The 20,782-nt window shown below is 38.1% G+C and overlaps 1 protein-coding gene and 1 pseudogene across 1 annotated transcript; both read right to left on the minus strand.

The window, feature by feature from the left end:
* Window positions 1–11,681: 11,681 nt before the first annotated feature.
* On the minus strand, window positions 11,682–14,126 carry Olfr566 (olfactory receptor 566). The gene is made up of 2 exons (NM_001011536.2): window positions 14,043–14,126; window positions 11,682–12,663 (listed from the first exon to the last, which is right to left on the minus strand). Exon 2 carries the CDS (start codon window positions 12,639–12,641, stop codon window positions 11,682–11,684), a length of 960 nt encoding a protein of 319 aa, NP_001011536.2. The 5' UTR covers window positions 12,642–12,663; window positions 14,043–14,126.
* Window positions 19,283–20,139, minus strand: Olfr567-ps1 (olfactory receptor 567, pseudogene 1; annotated as a pseudogene).

Genomic DNA, 20,782 nt, shown 5'->3' on the forward strand with positions numbered 1-20,782 from the left:
CCAACCAGAGAACATGCATGGGACTGACCTAGGCCTTGTGCATATATGTTGCAGTTTTGTAACTTGGTCTTCATGTGGGACTCCTAATAGTATGAGCAAGGGTTGTCTCTGATTCTGTTACCTGCCTTTGGGACCCTTTACTTACCACTACTGAGCTGCATTATCTAGCCTCAGTAGGAGAAGATATCCCCAGTCTTAATGCAACTTGATATGCCAAGACTGGTTGATATCCATGGGAAGACTCCCCTTTTCTAAAGAGAAAGGGAAGAGGAGTGGATGGGAGAGGGCAGAGGAGATGGGGGAGGGATGGGCAGAGAGGTGGTAGGTAGAAGAAACTGTGGTTAAAATGAAACAAAATAAATACACAGATTAATTAATTAAAACGAATAATTTTAAAAATAAGTGGATATTAGCCCAAAAGTACAGAACACATAGGATAAAATCCACAAACCATAAGAACTTTAACAAGCAGCAAGGCCTGAGTAAGTATGCTTCAATCCCTCTTAGAAGGGGAAAGAAAATAATCATGGGAGGCAGAAAGAGGGAGGGGGAAGGAAAACAGGGAACAAGATAAAGTAAGGGGTGGGGAGGACAGAAGAGAAGCCCAGAGGGCCAGGAGAATGAATGGAAATATGCAGCTTCAGGGCATAGGAGGTACAGACACCCTCTAGAATGTACCAGAGACCCAGGAGGTAAGAATCTCTGGAGGTGACCTTAATCAAAATGCCCAACAATGGGGAGAGGGAACTTGAAGGGTCCAACTCCGATAGATAGAGCCTCAAGCAGAAGACAGGGTTACTAACCCACAGTCAAAATTTCTGACTCAGAACTGTTCCTGTCTAAAATAATTGCAAGGGCAAAAATGGAGAAGAGATTGAAGGAAAGGAGCTCAAATGACCTGCCCAGTTTGGGTTCTATCTCAAGGAGGGAGTGGGCCAGGGGAGGGGACCAAGGCCTGACACTATTACTGATGCTATGTTGTGCTTACAGAGAAGAGCTTAGCATGGCTATCCTCTGAGGGGTCCTGCCAGGAGCTGACTGAGACAGATGCAGATACTTACACCCAACCATTTCACTGAAGTCAGGGACTCCTATTGTAGAACTAAGGGAAGGACTGAAGAAGCTGAAGAGGAGGGCGATCCCATAGAGAAGAGCAGCAGTCTTGAGTAACCTGAAACCCTGGAACTCCTAGACACTGAACCACCAACCAGGCAGCATACAAGGGCTTGTTCAAGACCCTCAGAACATATATAACAGGACTGCCTGAGATATGGTCTCAGTGAGAGAAGATGAGCCTAATCCTAGAAAGACTTGAGGCCCCAGGGAAGGGAGAGGCCTGTTGGGAGAGGTGCACCCTCTCTGAGGCAAGGGGAGGAGGAGTGGGATGAGCAAAAGTGAGAGGGGGTACTGGGAAGCAGGGCAATTGCTGGAATGTAAATAAATAAAATAATTAAAAACAAAACAAAATCAAAATAAAGCAAAAAATATAAAAACAATAACCAAGAAACACACACACACACACACACACACACCTCACAGTAAAACAAAATATAGAATCAAAAAACCAATAGACCAAAAACAAAAACAAAAACATTGCCTAAATGAAACAATAGGAGACAAAATGTCTACAAAAGTCTCTTGAGTTAGAGAGTTAGTTTTGTGTTGCATAATTGGTACCCTCTTGCAAAGGAAAAAAAAAGTTATATACTCTGGACTCTCATTATGCATATTATTCTTCTGGAAGTAAGAAAGTAGAAGCAATTTTGTTTAATTCTATTTGGGCCATTAGGTTAATAAACTATCAAAACGGACACACTATGAGCCAGGAGTATTTTAACCCACGTTTAGCATTTTATTTTAATCCAAAACTTACAGGTGTACTCCTATTCTCATGTTAAGCCTTTTAATGGAGCTCTGAAAACAGGCAGTCCATATTATCTTCCTTGCAATTAGCAAAATATTCAATGTACCACATAAAATCCCATTGTGATAATTGAGATGTTAAAAAAAATCGAATAGCTGCTTACTTGGGTAGCGATGTGCTGCTAGTTAGAGAAAGATCTCAGAAGGTCTAGCTGAGAGTATTGGGATGATTTGTTTGGGGGAGGATAGGCAACTAGCTTAAGTAGTCCTCATGTTGAAAGAAGCATCTCAGAGCACCAAGACTTCTGTGTTACACAAGCAGAAAGCCAGAAACTGCTGCCTTGATGATGCCCGAAGCTGAAAGAAAAGACATCAGATTTGCTCTGCTTTTAATTTGCTCTCTCTGCTTTCTGTGTGTAGCTGAAGATATGATCCCCAGCTTCCTAATCTGGCCACCATGCTATGTTATGCCTCCCTGCATTTACTCTGGAACTGTAAGGCAAAATAAACTATTTCATCAGCAAAAAAAAAAAAAAAAAAAAAAAAAAAAAAAAAAAGAAAAAAAAAAGAAAAAGAAAAAGAAAAAGAAAAGAAAAGACATCAGAGCGCTAGCATTTGTTTTCTTTTCAGCAGAATAGAATGATGGCACAGAGAACTTCTGGAAACTCTAATGTCAATATACAGTTTTATGTCTTAGTATCGTATCTTAGTATCTTAGGATTTTGTGATGTAGAGAGCAGAAGAAACCTTGGGAAGTTGAGTTTTCTTTTGCAACAGGTGATTTCAGTTTAAGATCAATTCGATATTTGCATGGATGAAAATTGAAAGAGAAATGGATGAAGTTAGGGGCTCTTGATAAAATAGGTTTTTAACAGAAGAGTCTGCAGAGATGGAAAAAGGAAGCCAAAATGGTAAAAAAACATGTGAAGTGTGAAAACAAACACTTTCTGTTTCTGTAAGGTGGAATCAGTTCGAATGGTGTTGCAGGGCAGAGTCAAAGGAGACACTAATAAATTTGGCTTAGCTGGCTAGACAGGGTGCATCCCCAAAGGGAGATAAGCCATGTTATTTTGGTGAAAAAGAAGTTTAAACACAGAGACAGGAAAATGTCTGAGAAATGTTCAGTCACTTTCCTGATAATAAAGCGCCTTACTGACAACAGGCAGCATGGAACAGGGGAGGCAAGTTGTATTGACTTGGCTTCACCCTTTGAGTTTGAAGGATTGATGGGGTTTGCATGTGGTTTGTCTAGGAGGGGATAGCTAGAAAGATGCATTTTAGCTCCTATATGGAGCAGGTACTGAGGAATATTCAGTGAATGAATAATGAACATTAAGTACATAAGATTGTGGAGGTAATTTTGAATAATGGATTTCTACCAAATCCTAAGACAATGAGTACAAAAACAGATTTAAGTTACTATTGAGTCTTTTTGTGATTAATTCTGCATATCTTAATTCTTGTAAATTGTCACAGATTAAGAATTATGGAGTTCTTAAAATCCAACGATTTAAATCATCTTATGTCATTAGCCAAGTTTTAATATTAAATGAAATTCCTAAAACAATAATTGTCAGAATAAGCAATTCTTTCATATAACAAGCATGAGAATTTTATGAAGAAACTAAATTATATATAAAGAATTTTGTTGTTTCCTAGCCTAGTGACATGAATTTTTAATCTTGATTACTTTTTAATTGTTGCATTAATGTGTTTGGTTCTGTCCCTGCTGGCCACCAGGAAAGGCGAAATGATGTGACAAAGGTGCATACTCTACTTTTGTGAAATTGTTTCGTTACTCCTATGATCAATGATTTTATAATCCTGGTGGTTTTGGCCTTTAGTAAACTTCTATTTTCAGTTTAGTCAACTTACTTTCTAATTTTTCATCATTGCCTTAAAGACATTTATTATATGCCATTAATAGTGTGCTTTGATGGATGATGAATATAAGCATTGGTCATTGCCTTGTCAAAGTATTTTCTCTCTTTTGAACACATTTCAAAAACTTCCAAAGTTAATAGATAAGCTGTGAGAAGGTTACTGGTGTCATAGATCCATCAACATGTCCTGAGCATTTGAAACTTTAAGGAAGGCACATGAATACTGAAAAATGGAGCATCACTGAACTTCCATTGAGGATCCTATAGATTCTCTGGTTCCTTTGTCTGTAGGTGTTTGGCCCTTCTTTGTTTCACCTTTTTATGTTTCTGTCTGGTTTTGGATTCTAATGGTCCCAGATTATCATCATATGCCAAGGTGACCTCTTTTCCATGAACTGCCTCTAGAAAATGGTGATGGTTTGGAAAGTAAATGAAGCTCTCATTTGTGGCTTTGATGTGAAGACAGCTAATGACCTTGAATAACTGTTTAGAACTACGCAAGAGTTTAAGACCCTACTTCTATCAAACTGGGTATGTACTATACTATTGTGACAATTTGATGCATTTCTCACTACCATGAAGAACTGTACTTTTTTGACTAATACCCACTTATTAATGAGTACATACCATTTACCTTTTAAAAATTTTTATTTATTTACATTCCAAATGTTGTCCTCCTTCCCAGTTCCCCCTCCCAGAGACCTTCATCCCCTTCCCCTCCCCCATGCTTCTGAGAGAGGGTGCTTCTCCACCCACCCATGCACTCTAACCTACCCATCCACCCCCATCTCATACTCTCCTCCCCAGCATTCCCCTTCCTTGGGACATCAAGACTCTATATGATTGGTATTTTATTGTGTAAATAAACCACATTTCTGTATCCATTCTTTGGTTGAGGGTAATCTCTGTTGTTTCCAGCTTTTGGCTATTACAAATAAGGCTGCTATAAACATAGTGGAGCATGTGTCCTGGTTGTATGGTGGGACATCTTTTGGGTCTTTTAAGTCATCATTCAATGAATGGAAAATATCAGTCACATATAGTGATCCTATTAGTTAAAAATGGATTAACAAAGAAGCAAAATCTAAATGTTATTGACTCTTTTGCTTCCTTGAAGCTAGAAGCATACATATTTCCTTTGGCTTGAGGCTCTATTATAGCTTGGAATAACTCCAGTTTTTAAATTGTAACATTTCATTAACTATGAAATAAAAAGAAAAGGTTTGAATGCTTATTATAATAGTAGCTATCATGATACTGATGTATGTGTTTCCATAAATTTTGTGTATGATGTAAGGAAGCTTTAATTCCCTTACCACAGTCCTGAATTTTTTCTTTCATTTTCCTCTCTCTCTCTCTCTCTCTCTCTCTCTCTCTCTCTCTCTCTCTCTCTCTCTCTCTCTCTCTCTCTCTTTCCTCTCTTTCTTTCCCTGTGGTTACTATCCTTACCATGTTTCACCATGCCTGCATGAACAGGAACAAAATTAATCTTCCTGGCTGGATTATGGGGGGATAATTTAATGTTCAGTTTTAGTGTAAAATTTCTAGAAAGCTGCTGTGTGGTTTGATAATTACAAACTCATTCCATCTCCCTTTCCACTATTTCCCAAAGCTCAGAAAAAAAATATAATTGTTTTTTCTCAACTTTTACAATTTCCTATGGTCTTGTTTCTTCACCCTACATCTCCCCTATGCCTACTTACTCTTATCAGATGTCACTGAAAGAGGTTACTTTGTCGTCACATAAATTATCAGCAATGAGAGAAGTGGGCACACGTAAGCTTAGAGATGTTATACAAACAGTCAAATAGCTGCACTTGCTTTCTGAAATACTAAATGTGGACAAAATCAAGTATAAGCTCTTTTGGCAAGATGAAGGTACCATGTAAATGGCTTTCCCCAGATGAATTCTCAGGCATCTCTACAACTCATCGCAAGCCTGATAAAGTTGGATGACAGCGCATTAAAAGGACATCACAGTATATATTTTAACAGCACTTTCTTGCTTTGGAAATATCACCAAAGGGAAAGAAAAAGGTGGTGCACTGAAGCTCAACCTGACACATGGGGCATTTGTGTATTTTTTACATCAAATACTCATTTGTGATCTCATTCGTTTCTTTGCATTAGATAACTTTTTAGAGCAAACAGAAAGAAGTAAACACTCATATAAAATCTTGCATGAGATTTTAAATATAATCTACTTTTTAAAAAAATTGGAATTAATTACATCATTTCCCCATTCCCTTTAAGATAACAAACTCACGAAGAACCAAAACAAGAAAACCTGAATCCTTCATAATTTCTCAGTACTTTCTGAGATAATTAAAATTGCCTCTGAGCTTCTATTATATTTCTGGACTTAATACCCTTTTTGTTGTTTTAATGAAAGCATTAATTTTAATTTAGTAAACATATCAAATGTTTTCTAAGCACTCCCATTTTGTAGCACTTGGCATAGTTGTGGAAAAAAAACCACTCACATTAGCCTCATTTGATATTTGTGTGTGGATCTGAGGCATAAATAGGACATAAAAATAGGACAGGAGAATGGCAGGTGTGTGTGTGTGTGTGTGTGTGTGTGTGTGTGTGTGTATGTGAATGTATGTATGTGTTTGAGTGTGTGTGTGCTTGTGTAAGGCAGAATCTAAAATATGATGCATATGACTGGATTCCAGAAAGCAAGAATGAACAAAGATGGGGTCAGACATAGGCTAGACAGACAACTTTCCTATGGAAACCTTAAGTTTTGTGTTCAAGTGGTAGAAAACAACAGGAAGCTTAAACACCAGAGAAAGCTCACAAATACACTGCAGTCTGAAAAGTCATTGTCACTCTTTGGATAACTGATTCAGAAACAATAGGTTGAACAGGAACAGAATGACTAAGCAACTTTCTCATCATTTTGAATACATGTCAGCTGAGGCTCTGTATAAAGAAAGAAGAGGCTGCAAACCCCTTCAGCTCCTTGGGTACTTTCTCTCCAGCTCCTTCATTAGGGACATTGTGCTCCTTCGAATGGATGACTGTGAGCATGCATTTCTGTAAAAGTACCCAAGGAGCTGAAGGTGTTTGCAGCCTCATAGGAGGAACAACAATATGAAATAACCAGTACCCTCAGAGCTCCCTGGAACTAAACCACCAATCAAAGAAAACACATGGTGGGACTCGTGGCTCTAGCTGCATATGTAGCAGAGGATAATTTAGTTGATCATCAATGGGAGTAGAGGCTCTTGGTCATGTGAAGGTTCTATGCCCCAGTACAGGGGAATGCCAAGGCCAGGAAGCAGGAGTGGGTGGATTGGTGAGCAGGAGGAGGGGAGAGGGGATAGAGGAATTTTGGAGGGGAAACTAGGAAAGGGGATAACATTGGAAATGAAAACAAAGAAAATATCTAATAAAAATATATTAAAAAAGAAAGAAGATAAGTTTTCATAGACACATAGAATGTATACTTTGAAAATTCCATAAAGCCTAGAGAATTGGAATCCATTTTTCTCTGTTCCACATATGCATAAATATTGCTGTGGCTTATGGGTCTGACTGGGACTCTTGCATTCAAGCCAGCTGCTGCAATAACAAAAGATACTCAAGCTCCCATGGACTCTTCCCTATTCTTTCATTGTTACTTGGAATTAGTATCCTGTTGCTTTTGAACCCTTAGACTTGAGTAATCATTGCCTTATACTTCTAGCCTTCTTCAGCCCATGAAATTCTTGTTCTCTCCTCTCATGGTCATCTTTCTGCTTTCATGCTCCTCCCCCATATATGAATTTAAATTTAGGTTCTGCCTATGAGAGAAAACATGTTACTTATATTTCTGAATCTGACTTATTTAAAACAATGATCTCCAGGCCCTTGATTTTCCTGCAAATGTCAGAGTCTCATTTTTCTTTATAGCTGAATAAAATTCTACTATGCATATATGCATGGTTTCATTAATCAATTATCTAGTCAACAGATATCTAAACTTGCCCCAGTTTTTTAGCTTAGTGAATAATGTAGCAACAAACATGGCCTTATAAATATATATATAGTATGTTAAAAAAGATTTTTCAATTTTCATCTATAGGCAAGATGGCATAGCTGGATCCTATGGTAATGACAGTTGTAGTTCTTTGAGGATCATCCTTGCTGGTTTCCACGGTAGCTATAAGATGTTGCAGTTGCCCCAGTATTGCATAAAGGTTCCTTTCCTGATATTCCTTTAGAAAAATTCTCTCATACATTACATCTGGGTTCTAGTTTCCCCTCTGCCCTTTTCTCCCAGTGTCCCTCTGCTCTCTCCCACAAATCCACTCCTCCTCCATTTTCTACAGGGGGGAAAAAAGCAGGCCTCCCAAAGATATCAAGCAAACATGGTTTAACAAGTTGCAATAAGACTAGGCACACATTCTCTATCAAGGCTGGAGCTGGCAACTGGCAACCCAGTAGGAGATAAAAGGCCCTGCATTGTGAGTAGGCAAAAACATGAGAGACACCATTCACTTCCACAGTTAGGACACCAAGGTACACAACTATGATGTATATACAGAGGACCTAGTTCAGACCAATACAGGGTTCGTGTTTGTTACCTCAGTCTCTGTGAGCCCCTATGAGCGATGCTTTGTTGATTTTGTGGGTAATGTTCTTAGGTGTCCTCAACCCCTCTGGGTCCTACAATCCTCCTGCACCCTCCTTTTTGTGGTTCCCCTGCGTCAGCCTAATGTTTGGCTGTAGGTTTCTGGATCTGCTCCCATCAGTTCCTGGATGATGTCTCTCTGATGACAATTAGGCTAAGTAAGCAATGATCCTGTAGTATGGCAGAATATCACTGACTTTTTTTTTTCTTTGTCAGTCATGTTTGGTTCTATCCTGAATCTCAGGACTGTCCTTCCTCTGGTTCTTGGTCATTCAGACAGTGTCGGGTATGAGTTCCCTCTTGTGGCCTGGGCCTCACATTGGGATTCTAGCTGGTATTTGACTGCTTCTTTTTTTGGTCACCATCTGACTGGCAGAAGATTGAACCTGAAGGTAGTTTTCATTTGTGTTTCTCTGATGGCTAAGGATACAGAACACCGGCAGACATCAGTGTGATATTTATGCTGAATTTTGAGAACTGCCTGCTTATCTCATCAGCTCGTTATGATTTTGGAGGAATGTTTACTATTTGCACTTCTTCATATAGTCTGCATGTTATTCCCTGGGTGATGTGTAGTTTGTAATATTTTTACTGTCTCAAAATGCTAGCAATCATTTAGTTTGCTGTGCAGAGGCTTTTCAACTTCATATGATCACGTTTGTTAATATATAGAAATACTTTTTATACCAGTGGAGTCTTTTTCAGAACAGTTTATGCCTCTATCTTGATGTTTTGTTTTGCTTTTTTTTCTGTATTTTCCTCTACCAGTTTCAACATTTCAGATTTTAAATTTTTTATCCATTTTGAGTTTATTATTTTTCAGAAAAAGTGGATTTATTTTCATTTTTTTCTATGTGGATAGCCTAATATAACAGCCAGTTTCTGTTGGATTGTACTTAGCAGCCTCTCCTCTAACATCTTTGACTTTTCTTACTTCTGTGGGTTTCAAAAAAACAAAGCTTTCTACTTTTTGTGTGCTTATAATTTCACAGTGCATGGCATAAAAGAATAACAGTGAGCATTTAAAACACAGTTGATGGAGCTTGGCAGGGCAGGTAGGTCCCAAGTCAACTGGGCTCTGTGGATGTCCGAGCTGGGGTGGGTTTTAGACAGAGTCTTACCTCTGCTCCTGGAGGGGTAGGGTTACCAACCCACAGCCAAAATTTCTGACCCAGAATTATTCCTGACAAAAAGAACTACAGGGACAAAAATGGAGAAGAGACTGAAGGAAAGGCAGTTCAACAACCACCCAACGTGGGATCCATCTTGGGGGGGAGGCACCAAGGCCTGACACTATCACTAATGCAATGATGTGCTTACAGATAGGAGACTAGCCTGGCTGTTCTCTGAGAGGTCCTACCAGCAGCTGACTGAGACATATGCAGATACTTACACCCAACCATTGAATTGAAGTCAGGGACTCCTATGGTTAGGGGAAGGATTAAAGAAGCTGAAGAGGTGGGTGACCCCATAGGAAGACCCATAGTCTCAACTAACTCAGACCCTAGGGAGCTCCTAGAGACTGAGCCACCAATCAGTCAGCATACAGGGCCTTGTCCAAAGCCCCCAGCACATATATAGCAGAGGACTTCCTGGTCTGGCCTAAGTGGGAGATGATGAACCTAATTCTCCAGAGACTTAAGGTCCCAGGGAAGAGGGACCTGTTGAGGGGGAGCACCCTCTCAGAGGCAAGTGGGGAGGAGGAATGGGATGAGGAACTGTGGGAGGGAGGACTGGGAAGGGGGCAACAACTAGGATGTAAATACATATAATTATTAAAAACAGTTTAACTCCACTAAGTTCAGAAGAATTTGTGTTTTCATTATCTTAAGACCTATTTCAGATAAGGCCTATGATTTTAAAATTCATATTCTCTCACGAATATTGGACACATCACACTTACATTCTTCTACAGAATTGTGTCCACAATATCTTCTTGATGCATCCTGGAAATCCTTAAATATCAGATTACAAGAAAGACTGGGTAGAGTACCACTTTTGAGCTGTCAGCCATAATACCACTAAATGCACTATTTTAATTTTTGGTCATGTTTATGTTTATTGTACAGAAGGGTGTATGTTTACTAATCCTTTAATTTCTATTACCCCATGCAAAGGAAAAAACATAGTAATATGAATATGTTGATTTTGCTTCAGATTGATAACAATAACATGCATTAAATTCTTTTTTCCTTTTTTCTTTTTTGTTTTATTATATATTTTCTTTATTTACATTTCAAATGTTATCCCCTTTTCTTGTTTCCCCTCTGAAAATCTCCTATTCCCTCTCCTTCCCCCTCCCCCTGCCCCCCAACCCATCCACTTCTGCTTCCTGGCCCTGGCATTCCCCTACACTAGGGCATAGAACCTTCACAGGACCAAGGACCTCTTCTTCTATTGATGACCATCAAGGCCATCCTCTGCTACATATGTATTAAATTCTTAATGAGTCATTGTTCATTATATAAACTATTATAAAAATTTTAATGAACCATTAAGAAATAAATCAAGAACCTCTACTCTAAGATTTCTTCTATTTTACTTGATTGTCTGTTCTAGAGCCAGAATTCCACTTCATTTATCAAACAAACAAACAAATAAACAAACAAACAAATATCCTGGATTACAAAAGCTTTCTTTTGACTATTACTTGTCTGAACCATTTATTCTTATCATGTATATCCTGTATTGTTTCTGAACACAACAAGCTAAGTAGTTTTGAAAAGGCTATGAAACTGAAAACCAAGGCGTGGATTCAAGGTGATGCACACTTTATTTCTTGCCATGGAGGATCTGCCCTGGGGACATTCAGCAGAGTGCCTAACAAAGAGCATGGTCTCTAGGATGTGGGAATCATAGATTAAAATATCAACTCTGATCCATGGTAGATGTGTGACCTGAAATCTCTAGACTCTTTTAATCAACAGTGTACATTTTAATTGTATTGTAAATAGTTACACAGTTTGCTGTGCTGTTCTGAAGGATAGGCAGAATATGCTTTGTCAGCAATTTGAGAAAATCTAGCACAAAACTTTCAGGAAATGTCAGTTACTTTGAGAAATAGTTTTATTTCTTCATCATTACAATTTACATTTCCCTGGTTAGGCTATAAAGCTCATGAAAAGCATAGCATAGCATAGCATAGCATAGCATAGCATAGCATATTTTAAACAGAAAAAAATCTAAGTATTCATTAAACCTTGCTAAATAAATTAAAAACTTGAAAACACGCACATCTAATGGGGAATCTCCAACAATGTTTTTGGAACATGAAAATCACACCAGGATTTTCAAAAGTTAAGAAAATTCTGTGTTCATTTTGCAAAGAGCAAACTAAGAATAGCCTTTCTGATTTGTTTTGTTTTCACACTGTAGATGATGGGGTTGAGCACAGGGGGTAGAAGAAGGTAAACATTGGCCATCATTGTATGGACTACCTTGGGTGCTGACCGACCATATCGATGTACCAGAGACAGGCTAAACATTGGGATGTAGAAAACTGCAACTGCTCCAATGTGGGACACACAGGTGCTGAAGGTCTTGTGCCTTTCTTCAGAGGAGGCGATACTGAGGACAGAGCGAATGATCAGTATATAAGATAAGACAATGCATGGAGTATCTATCCCTGTGGTCAGAATGAGATCAACTAGTCCACAGATGCTATTGGCTCGAGTGTCTGAACATGCTAACTTAATCACATCTGGATGATAACAGTAGGAGTGGGAGAGGGTATTCCTTTTACAGAAAGAGACAGGTTTAAGGAGCAGAAGCAGTGGGACTATTAATAACAGAGCACGCATTATCACTAGGAAACCCATCTGAATGATTCTAGAATTAGTAAGAATCATGGTATATCTAAGAGGGTTGCAGATCGCTACATAACGATCAAAAGCCATAGCCACTAGCACTCCAGATTCTATAAATGTGAATCCATGGAGAAAAAACATCTGAACAATGCAAAAATCTAGACTGATTTCATTTGCCTGAAACCACAGGATTCTCAAGGTAGTTGACATTGTAGAAAAAGTCAAACCCAGGTCAGTGGCAGAGAGCACAGAGAGGAAATAGTACATAGGTTCATGCAGACTATGCTGGGTCACAATGATGAAGAGGATCATGCTGTTGCCAGAGAGGGCAGTGGCATAAAGACAACAGAAAGGGATGGAGATCCAGCTGTGAGCAGACTCTAGGCCAGGAATGCCAGTCAACAAGAAGGTTGGTAATTGCGATGTGAAGTTGCTTAGGAATTCTGTGTTGTCCTGCATATGTAGCATTTGCCTGTCCAGTGCTCACATCCTAAGAAGTAACAAATTATACAGTTATAGAAAGTATTTAGACAATTTTCTGATTAGAAAAAATACTCTAGGAAATAAATTCTGTTGTGTAGAAAACTAAAATTTATTACGTTAGTAATTATAATTAGATATTTAGAATAGTTTTTTTACTGTTAAACCAAGTAAATATTTTTCACATAAATGTGCATATATATTTATTTTTATATTTCTAGAATTTTAAGTTTCACCAGATTATGTGAATAAATAGTCATTTCTAAGAATGCAAAAAAAATAGGAATGTTTTAATGTGGGAGAGTCACTGGAACACAGGAAAACAAGCATAAATTTATTTTTAATAAGTCAGGTTTAAAGTGATCAATAGAAGCCTACTTAAAGATGTCCAGGCATTTGGAATGGACCTTCAGGTGTGACTCTCTAGACATAGCTTTCTAGGAATATTCTTTTAAATCCCACAGAACAGGTGAACAGCCAAGGAGAGTAGGTTATTAAAAGAAAATAATGAAGACAAAGTATTTTGGAAGTTTAGGAGAACCTGAATGGTTTGTGAGAGCCACGAAAGAGGAGACACCCTGGTAACCTCCTGTGTATATGTTGTTAACAATGCTGAAGTGCTTGAGCAGCCACCTCTACTAAACACTGAAACAATCAAAAGGAGTTCAGAGTAGTTGTTGATTGTGGGAAAGGCAGGTGCCCTCGCCGACACTGAAAGTGCCAATCACTGGGTGTGTATTAGGGAGTGGATGGGGAAATTGTGGTGGTTCTATCGTTTGTTTCATTTTCAGAAACTTAGCAGCTAAGGAAAAGACAGAGATAGAGTGTGACTAATCTAGGCTATAAGAGGTATGGGGGTGTTTTGAAATGGGAAGAATTTAGATAAATACACTAATTTATGAACTGTGATTATAGATACAGTAATAGTCATGAGTTTTAGATAATGACTGAGAGGATTTAGTTGATATTTAAATGTTTGAAAGCATCATGTGATTGAGCTCAGCACAGGAGAGTAATTAGTTCTCAGAAAGAAGAGGTGAAACATTTTTTATCGACACTAGGTAAAATATTAAATAGTAGGAATATTCCTTACCCTGTTAAAGTTTTTCAGTCAAATTTAGCAAGAATTTCCTTTATGCTAATAGATATCTTCTAATGTGTTTTTAATTAACCATTTTTCATGCTATTTTCGTTTTTTTGTTACATCTTAAATTTCATGAGTTTCAATCCTATCTGAGAGGAACTAGAGCTACAAACTGCTATTATATGGATTCCAATATAAGATATACTAAATGATTACCAGAATTTTTTATAAACCTATTTGAATACTTATGTGTAGGTAAAAAACATATACAAAGACAGCACAGTGAGCATCATTATCTATCTTACCAGGGCCTTGTGGAAACAGGAACTTTCTATGTCTTTGCTAGCAGAGACAGAACAGGCTATCATGCTGGGACCTACGGACTTTTTAGTAAGTTTGAACTGAACTGTGGGATTATATGCAAGATGTGAATTTCTCTGGGGAAATTGGCAAAGAACAAGCAACATATTTTAAAATGTAGGGTGTCACCATTAAATCCCAAAAGGTTTTAAGCTAATAACTCAAATAAACAGCAGTCCCCCAGAGTCTTGAATGATAAACAAAGGAAACTGAAGAATTCATACACAGTTTGCTCTCCATAGTGATGTGCTGTTTCTTATGCAGTCTGTCACACTCCCTGTGAGTTCTTATGAGTATTGTTGGGTCTACAAAACATCATCATCACCTCTGGATGAACAATATTTCCACACTTCTGTGATGATCTCAGAGTCTTGTGGGAAAGAATGCTATCAAGATGTCCCATTTATGACTTCGTACTCTGTAATCTCTTATTCTCTGAATGTTGACAAATTTTGGGTTTCTTTTAATTTCAGTCTAATGCAAGAATTGATGGATGCCCTAACCTATGAGTATAGTGATAATGATTAGCAGTCATTTTAATACTATGCCCACTAGCAGAATAATAGTCCTAGGGTTCTACCCTAGGTCCTATAGCATATCTAGCCAAGGTTCCTGGCCCCAGTAACGCTGCCAGGTATGAGTTTTATTAGTGGAGAGGCCTTACATACGATCAGAAATCAGTCACTTATCAGTAACATTGAACCACTATTGCATCAGTGGGCATAACTTGTCAAGGTATCATTGTTGCTCATAACGTGTACAGAAGAGTAAGATTGTGTCTAGAATCTTTTAGTTCAATGAAAGCTAGCCAGTAGGAATAAAGTATTAAGATCAGCACTCATTGATTGATTTCTATGTTTCCTGACTCAGATATGTGGTGTCTTCAGCAATAGAGTGTGATAGATGATAAGTATAAAAAACTGTGGAGCACAATATGGTACTTTAATACCTGTATACAAGGTGTGAGATCAAGGCCTTGTGTATACTTTACCCATCTCAGACATTTCTCACGTTGTGTAAAACTTCTATTTATTTTGATGTTTTGTGTTTTTTATTAAAGAATAAGAATAAAATAGAAGAGTCACTGACTGAGGGCAAATTGTGACCATTAATTCATTCATATCTTCATGCTTTTAAGCTGTACATACACTTATGAACAAAAGCACCCAGTTCACAAAGATATACAAATTATAAAGCAAATATATATAACAAATAAAAACAATTGTGGAATTATGCCCTTGAGGGACAGTTTTTCTCTTAGAAAGTTAAAGGCACAATAGGCCCCAATACAACAGTGCCTTACTGTCCAGCCTCTAGGCCTTCACTTACTGTTAGCCATATAATTAAAAAATTATTTATAAACATTTCCTCAAGTCTGTTTCCTGGGCAAATTGTTGCTACAATGCCTTGTTGGCAAATCTCAACTGATCTTGGGATGGAGATAGGACCTGATTGACTTGTTCATTTTATATGTTATCCTAAGGGAAGAATGAGAAAGAAATGAACACTCTAGCTCTTTGTGGTCACAAGTGGATATGATAAGAAAATAATCTTTAGTAGAGTGGGCTAGCTATCAGTAGAGCATTAGAAAATATAATTAATAAAATGGAGGTTAACACTCCAGGAATCTGTGTTCTCTTTACTGTTCAACCACAGCGACAAATTTCTGAAGGAAAAAAAAATCTTTAAGAGAGGGAGGTTCTTAGTCAGAAGCCCCATTGCTGAGGACCTTAAGAGAGCCTGAAATACGGCAGGAGCACTTGGTGGAGAATAGCATCTTACCAACTGGTGAACTGGAAGCAGAAAGGGAAAAGACAGGAAGGGATGAAGGAAGGACACTAGCTGCAAGGACAGGATCCCAGTGACTGACTTAGCCAGCCACGTTTTACACGTAAAGTATTTCTACTAATTGGAGAACAGGCCTTGGACACATGAGCCTGTGAGAAACATCTCATGTTCAAATTAAACCTGGAAGGGGTGATCTTAAATTGACTGAGCTGGGACTATAGGTTTTTAGTTTGACATCCACAGAAAACCATTAGTGTGGAGACTATCCTTATTGTATATTGTATTCTAATTTGCTTGCTGATTGCTATGGGTTAACTGAATGGTAGTTTGTTTCATTATAATACTATAAAATTAGTATACTGTGTTGTCTTAACATTAGTAGAAATGATGAATAGAAGAAATGAGTAATTCTCCAAAATGAATCAGCCAGATTTTAATTATCAGTCTTCCTAATGTGTAACACATTTACAGTGGCTGGTTTGTGTGTGTGTGTGTGTGTGTGTGTGTGTTATGCATGCAGGGCAGGACTATTTGTATTCCTGCTTTTACATGGATCATTTTATTTAATTTGGAAACACCAAACCATCTCTCCAGCCCCATAACACCTACTGTTATATTGATGATATCAAATATAACCACAGAAGAGGCCATGAGAACCTGGTTATTGTCTAATGTGTTACATATCAATGTGAGCATGGTCACTTGTTCACAGTAGGTGTAAGAGACAATCTGGCTTAGGCAAATGGGCTTCCAGGAGAACATGAAGATAAGGGCATCACATGTTATACTTTGTGCCCGATGAAGCTGCTCCTAGCTAGACTGTCCATAGTTGGAACAAAATGACATACTAAGGAATGTGTCTACTGAACATCTATAGCTACCAGAGAGGACAGTGAATATGAAACAACCTGGAATGAGTGATGCAGGTATTGAATTTGATTTTTGCAGACTGAGAACCAATTAAATGGTCAATCATAGGTTAGGTGGAAGAGTACCACCCTCATGGAAGCTAGAGAGCCCAGAAAGAATTGAAGCATTAACAGAAGTACTTAAAACATGATGCACTGATGAATAATAATAACAATAGAAAACTTGTGGTGGAAGGGGAGAGGTGGGGAAAGGAGGTAGGTCATGAAGAGAGGGAGAGATGTGTATGGAAAGTTGTCTTAAGTAACTATGTAAGAAAATGTCATATGGAAACTTACTCCTGTGTAAACTAATAAAAATGATAACTAGATCCAAAGTTGGGACACTTTCTACCCTGGAAAGTCACAGAGGCAGATGTATGTGATGCATGGTGAGGGTGGTTTTTCACAGGCATCGCATCAGAAGATGGCTGTGACACTAGAATCTAAGGGGGAGACTTTCCTTTGCATAGCCTAACCAAGTAATAAACACATTATTTTTGGCAGATCGCAAACAGTCACAGAATTGTGACTGTCAAGTGAGTATGAAATTGTAAGAACAGGAAATCACTAATCATATGTCTATAAACTCAGTTTTCTAAATTGATCATAATGAAGTTTGGCTATATCTAGTTTAGTCTAATAGAAATATGCATAATCCGCAAGTCCAGATACATGAGTAAAGAATAATCCATTCAAATGTGGCTCTTGTAGGTGGAAATTTGTTAGAGTAATGCTGCATTAACCATTGTTAAATTTTGCAACATAAAATTCAATTATATCTAGAGTAAGAAATAAGTTTTTCACTATGCCTTTGAGCAGGTTTGAATATATCTCCCATATATATTTAAGTGGAAAGGTAGTAGTAAAATCAATAAACTAGAATGGAGAGGAGATAATGATAAGAGAGAAGAGAGAGAGCAGAGGGAGGAGAGAGAGAAAGAAAGAGAACATAGAAAGGAGTGAGACAGAAAGAGAGAAATAGATGCTTTTTACACACCTCAGACATTTCTCACTTTGTGCAAAACTTCTATTTATTTTGATGTTTTGTGATTTTGATTATATAATATAATAGGATTATAAAAGGATGCTCTCAGAATCCTTGATCTGGGGTAAGTTCTATTTCAGATTGTGTCTTCCCTTTCTTGGAACCCAAGGTTTCAGAAAAATTCCGTCAATATATCTCTTCTGACCTAACTTGGAATTTCTTGGTAGAAAAAGTGAGTGATCTCTCCATATCCTGTAAGCTAAGTCTGAGCTCCTCAGAACACAGTTAGTGTATTAGGCTTTACTGGATCATTTTTTGAAATCATTTCCCCCATTTTTTTTAGAACTCTCATGACTCATGTCTTTGTGAATGCCAAATACTCTATTTCATACTTTCCCACTTGTATATATCTGATAAAATACCTTTTATTAGACCTAGAATAGGCACAATTTCTTTTTAAAAATAACATTTATTGGTCTCAGTTACATATTTCACTCATTTTTACTGGAGTCACTGCATGAGTGGGACCATGTGTATTACATTTATATTGTTTTTCACATCTACTTTTCCTGACTAGGGGACAAAATCCAAGCCCACTGCATCACTCTACATTTTCCATGTCTGCAGATGCATCAGTCACCCTGATGTTTCAGGCCACTTCTGAATGAATCCTTGTATTCTAGTCTTCCATATAATGAGAGAAATAATGTCTTAAAATTCCAAATTTTATGTGTGATTGTTTTATTGTAGTTATATTTTTTATCATCATAACAAGTTACCTGAGACACAATTACAGAGGAAGAAAGTCCCACTTTGGCAAGTGAATACAGAGGTCAGGGCCTGGCTGTATTGCTTCGAAGCAACTCATCCTAGAAGAGTGTCTTCTGGAGGACTGTTACCTCATGTCAGCTGGGGAGGAAAAAGACATAGTGAGCTGAGATCCACCATGCCTCCTCAAATGTCACACCTCAGTGACATAACATTCTTCTTTGGGTCCCATCAGCTTCCATTGCCTTCCTGTACTGCCAAAGCCTTATACTAAGTGTTCTCCACTAGTACACACAATTTCTCTTGCCTTTAATTCATATCAAAATTGTGCGTACACCAAAGAACTGTTTTAAAAATGATTAAGTTTTGTAATTTATTATTAGTTAAATGTTTTTTGTATACCTATTTTGTATACTTATGAGCCCAGGTTCATATAATCCTATTTTTCTTTCTTTTGTATTTATTTTTTATTAGATATCTTCTTTATTTACATTTCAAATGTTATTCCCTTTTCTGGTTTCCCCTCTCCCGGAAACCCATATCCCCTACTCTGTTTCTAAAAGGATGTTCCCCCACCCACCCATCCATTCCTGCCTCCCTGCTTTCACATTCCCCTACATCCCTTTTCCCAGTTCCCCCTCCAGAACCCCCCTATCCAATCCTCCCTCTCCCTGCTTCTATAAGGGTGCTCTCCCACCCACTCTCCCACTCCCACCTCCCTGCCCTGGCATTCCCCTACATTGGCAAATATGATGTGGACAACTAAGGGTACATGGTGGCCAAAGAGGTGGGTGAGGAAGGTGAAAAGGGCTGGGATATATAAGGTTAAGATGACACCAATATGAGAAGCACATGTACCAAAAGCTTTGAGGCGAGCTTCACCTGAGGGCAACCTCAACACAGCTCTCAGAATCATCACATTAAGATACACTGATGACAATTATGTCAAAGCCAACCACAGAGAAAGCCACAAAGAGTCCATACTCATGATTTACTCTGGTATCAGCACATATCAACTTGAATACAGCCATGTGATCACAGTAGGACTGGCTAATGACCTTGTTAGGGCAGAAGGGCATTCTGGAGACCATGAAGCAGAAGGGGCTCACCCACAGCAGCCCTCTCACCATCACAACAGCCCCTAGTTTGATGACTGCAGATGTGGTCAGGATGCTGGAATGTCGGAGTGGGAAGCAGATAGCCACATAACGGTCCAAGGCCATGGTCATGAGCACCCCAGACTCCACAGAAGAAAAGGCATGTATGAAGAACACCTGGATGAGGCAGGCATGATATTCAATCTGTGATCGTGAAACCAAAGTATGGCCAGCATTTTGGTTGTGTGGAGGAGGACAGGACCAGGTCAGTGGTAGCCAGCATGGCCAGAAAGAGATACATGGGCTCATGTAGGGTGTGGTCAATATGGATTATGTGAAGAATGGTGGTATTTCCAGTAACTGCCACAATATACATGACACAGAATAGAAAGACAACTCAGAATTGGTAATTCTCCAGTCCTGGGATTGCAAGCAAGATGAAAAATGTAGAGTGGGAAGAGCTGTTCCTTGAAGCCAACATGAGAGAAAGCGTCATATTTTCTGTGTGTGGAAGTTATTCTGCTTTCTGAGGATTATAAAAGCCAAGGCATGGATGGTTATTTGCTCTTGTGTAATAGTACAATTTTATTCAATAGTAAATTGTAGGAAAATCATACTTTATAATAAATATTTTGCCACACAAAATGATGCAATTTAATATTTCTTTTGGTGCTTGTAACACTTAAAATACTAGAACATGTCAGAATCAGAGGCAATTATTTCCTAAAGACAACTGTTTTTCCTGGAAGTAGAGCCTGCTGATTGAAAACAAGCATGACAAATTACTTATAATCAACTTTGTCATTTTCTCTTTGACAAAGTACTTGGTCTTCCTTTATTTCTGTGTTGAGACATTTAGGCAATGTCATGTGGAAATAAGCATGAAATAAGGGATCGTAATAATTTATTCTCATATTAGCTTTGGTTATTTAGCACAGTTCACCTTGATTCTAACCTAAGGAAAAAGACAAACCATCTGTGTATTAACAATTATACATAGTATATTTAATGAAAATCTTAGAGCATGAATATCTTATGCTTTATGAGTAATCCAATCTTTTACTTCTTTTTTTCTGGTAGTTGAAATGGTGATTTATTAACTTCATTATTTCTTCTGTGTTTATCAGTTAGCCTTATAA

Source organism: Mus musculus, chromosome 7 (genome assembly GCF_000001635.26).
Source record: "Mus musculus strain C57BL/6J chromosome 7, GRCm38.p6 C57BL/6J".
NCBI lineage: Eukaryota > Metazoa > Chordata > Mammalia > Rodentia > Muridae > Mus > Mus musculus.

What these genes read in the sequence shown, in the direction of transcription:
- Olfr566 (NM_001011536.2), bottom strand. Translation starts at nt 12,641, where the DNA reads ATGCTACATATGCAGGACAACACAGAATTCCTAAGCAACTTCACATCG.